At 65.9% G+C, this 557-nt stretch overlaps 1 protein-coding gene across 2 annotated transcripts in view; it reads right to left on the bottom strand.

Annotated features, from left to right (window-relative positions):
• NCS1 (neuronal calcium sensor 1) overlaps positions 1-309 on the bottom strand; it is a 41,926-nt gene extending 41,617 nt beyond the window's left edge. For both annotated transcript variants that reach the window (XM_023532966.1, XM_023532967.1), the window contains exon 1: positions 150-309. In XM_023532966.1, coding sequence (XP_023388734.1) covers positions 150-294 — 145 coding nt within the window. In that variant the 5' untranslated portion in view covers positions 295-309. The remainder of the gene's footprint in view (positions 1-149) is intronic.
• Positions 310-557: the final 248 nt, after the last annotated feature.

Consider the following 557-nt stretch of genomic DNA (forward strand, 5'->3'; position numbering starts at 1 on the left):
CACGGATTTGTTGGGCGCTGGGGACACAGCCGTGGGCAGGACAGGCGCGGCCCCGGCCCTCGGCCCGCGGGAACCGGGGATGGGGAGGTTGGGGGGGGCGGCCAAGCACTGCCATGCAGGACGTCTCATATTCTAGTGGGGGCACCTACCGTGTCCTGGGGGAAGGTGACCTCCAAGCCCAGGGAGAGGGAGAGAGGGTGGCTGGGAAATGATCGAGGCCCAGGAAACCTGGGGGAGGGAGGGAGGCCAGAGGGTGAGCTTTCCCTGCACAGGGCTCCAGGGGCAGCGCTCCATCTGGGCCAGAGAGAGCCTGCCTGCCCTCTCCCCAGGGAGCTGAGCGTCTGGGACTGCAGCAAGGAGGTGACAGGGTCTGCCTTCTCTGCTTCTCCGGCCTCCATGTGGAGGGCCGCTGCCTGCAGGTGTCGAGCAGTTGAGGCCAGGGCTCCACCTGGATGGACAGAGGCACGCGGATGGATGGGGGCGGAGGAGTCTGCCCCAGTGTCCACCTGCTGGGACTTTTCCTATTCCTGCCCCAGCTTTAAGCTTCATCGTTTTTC

This window comes from Pteropus vampyrus, unplaced genomic scaffold, assembly GCF_000151845.1.
Source record: "Pteropus vampyrus isolate Shadow unplaced genomic scaffold, Pvam_2.0 Scaffold95, whole genome shotgun sequence".
In the NCBI taxonomy this organism is placed as follows: Eukaryota; Metazoa; Chordata; class Mammalia; order Chiroptera; family Pteropodidae; genus Pteropus; species Pteropus vampyrus.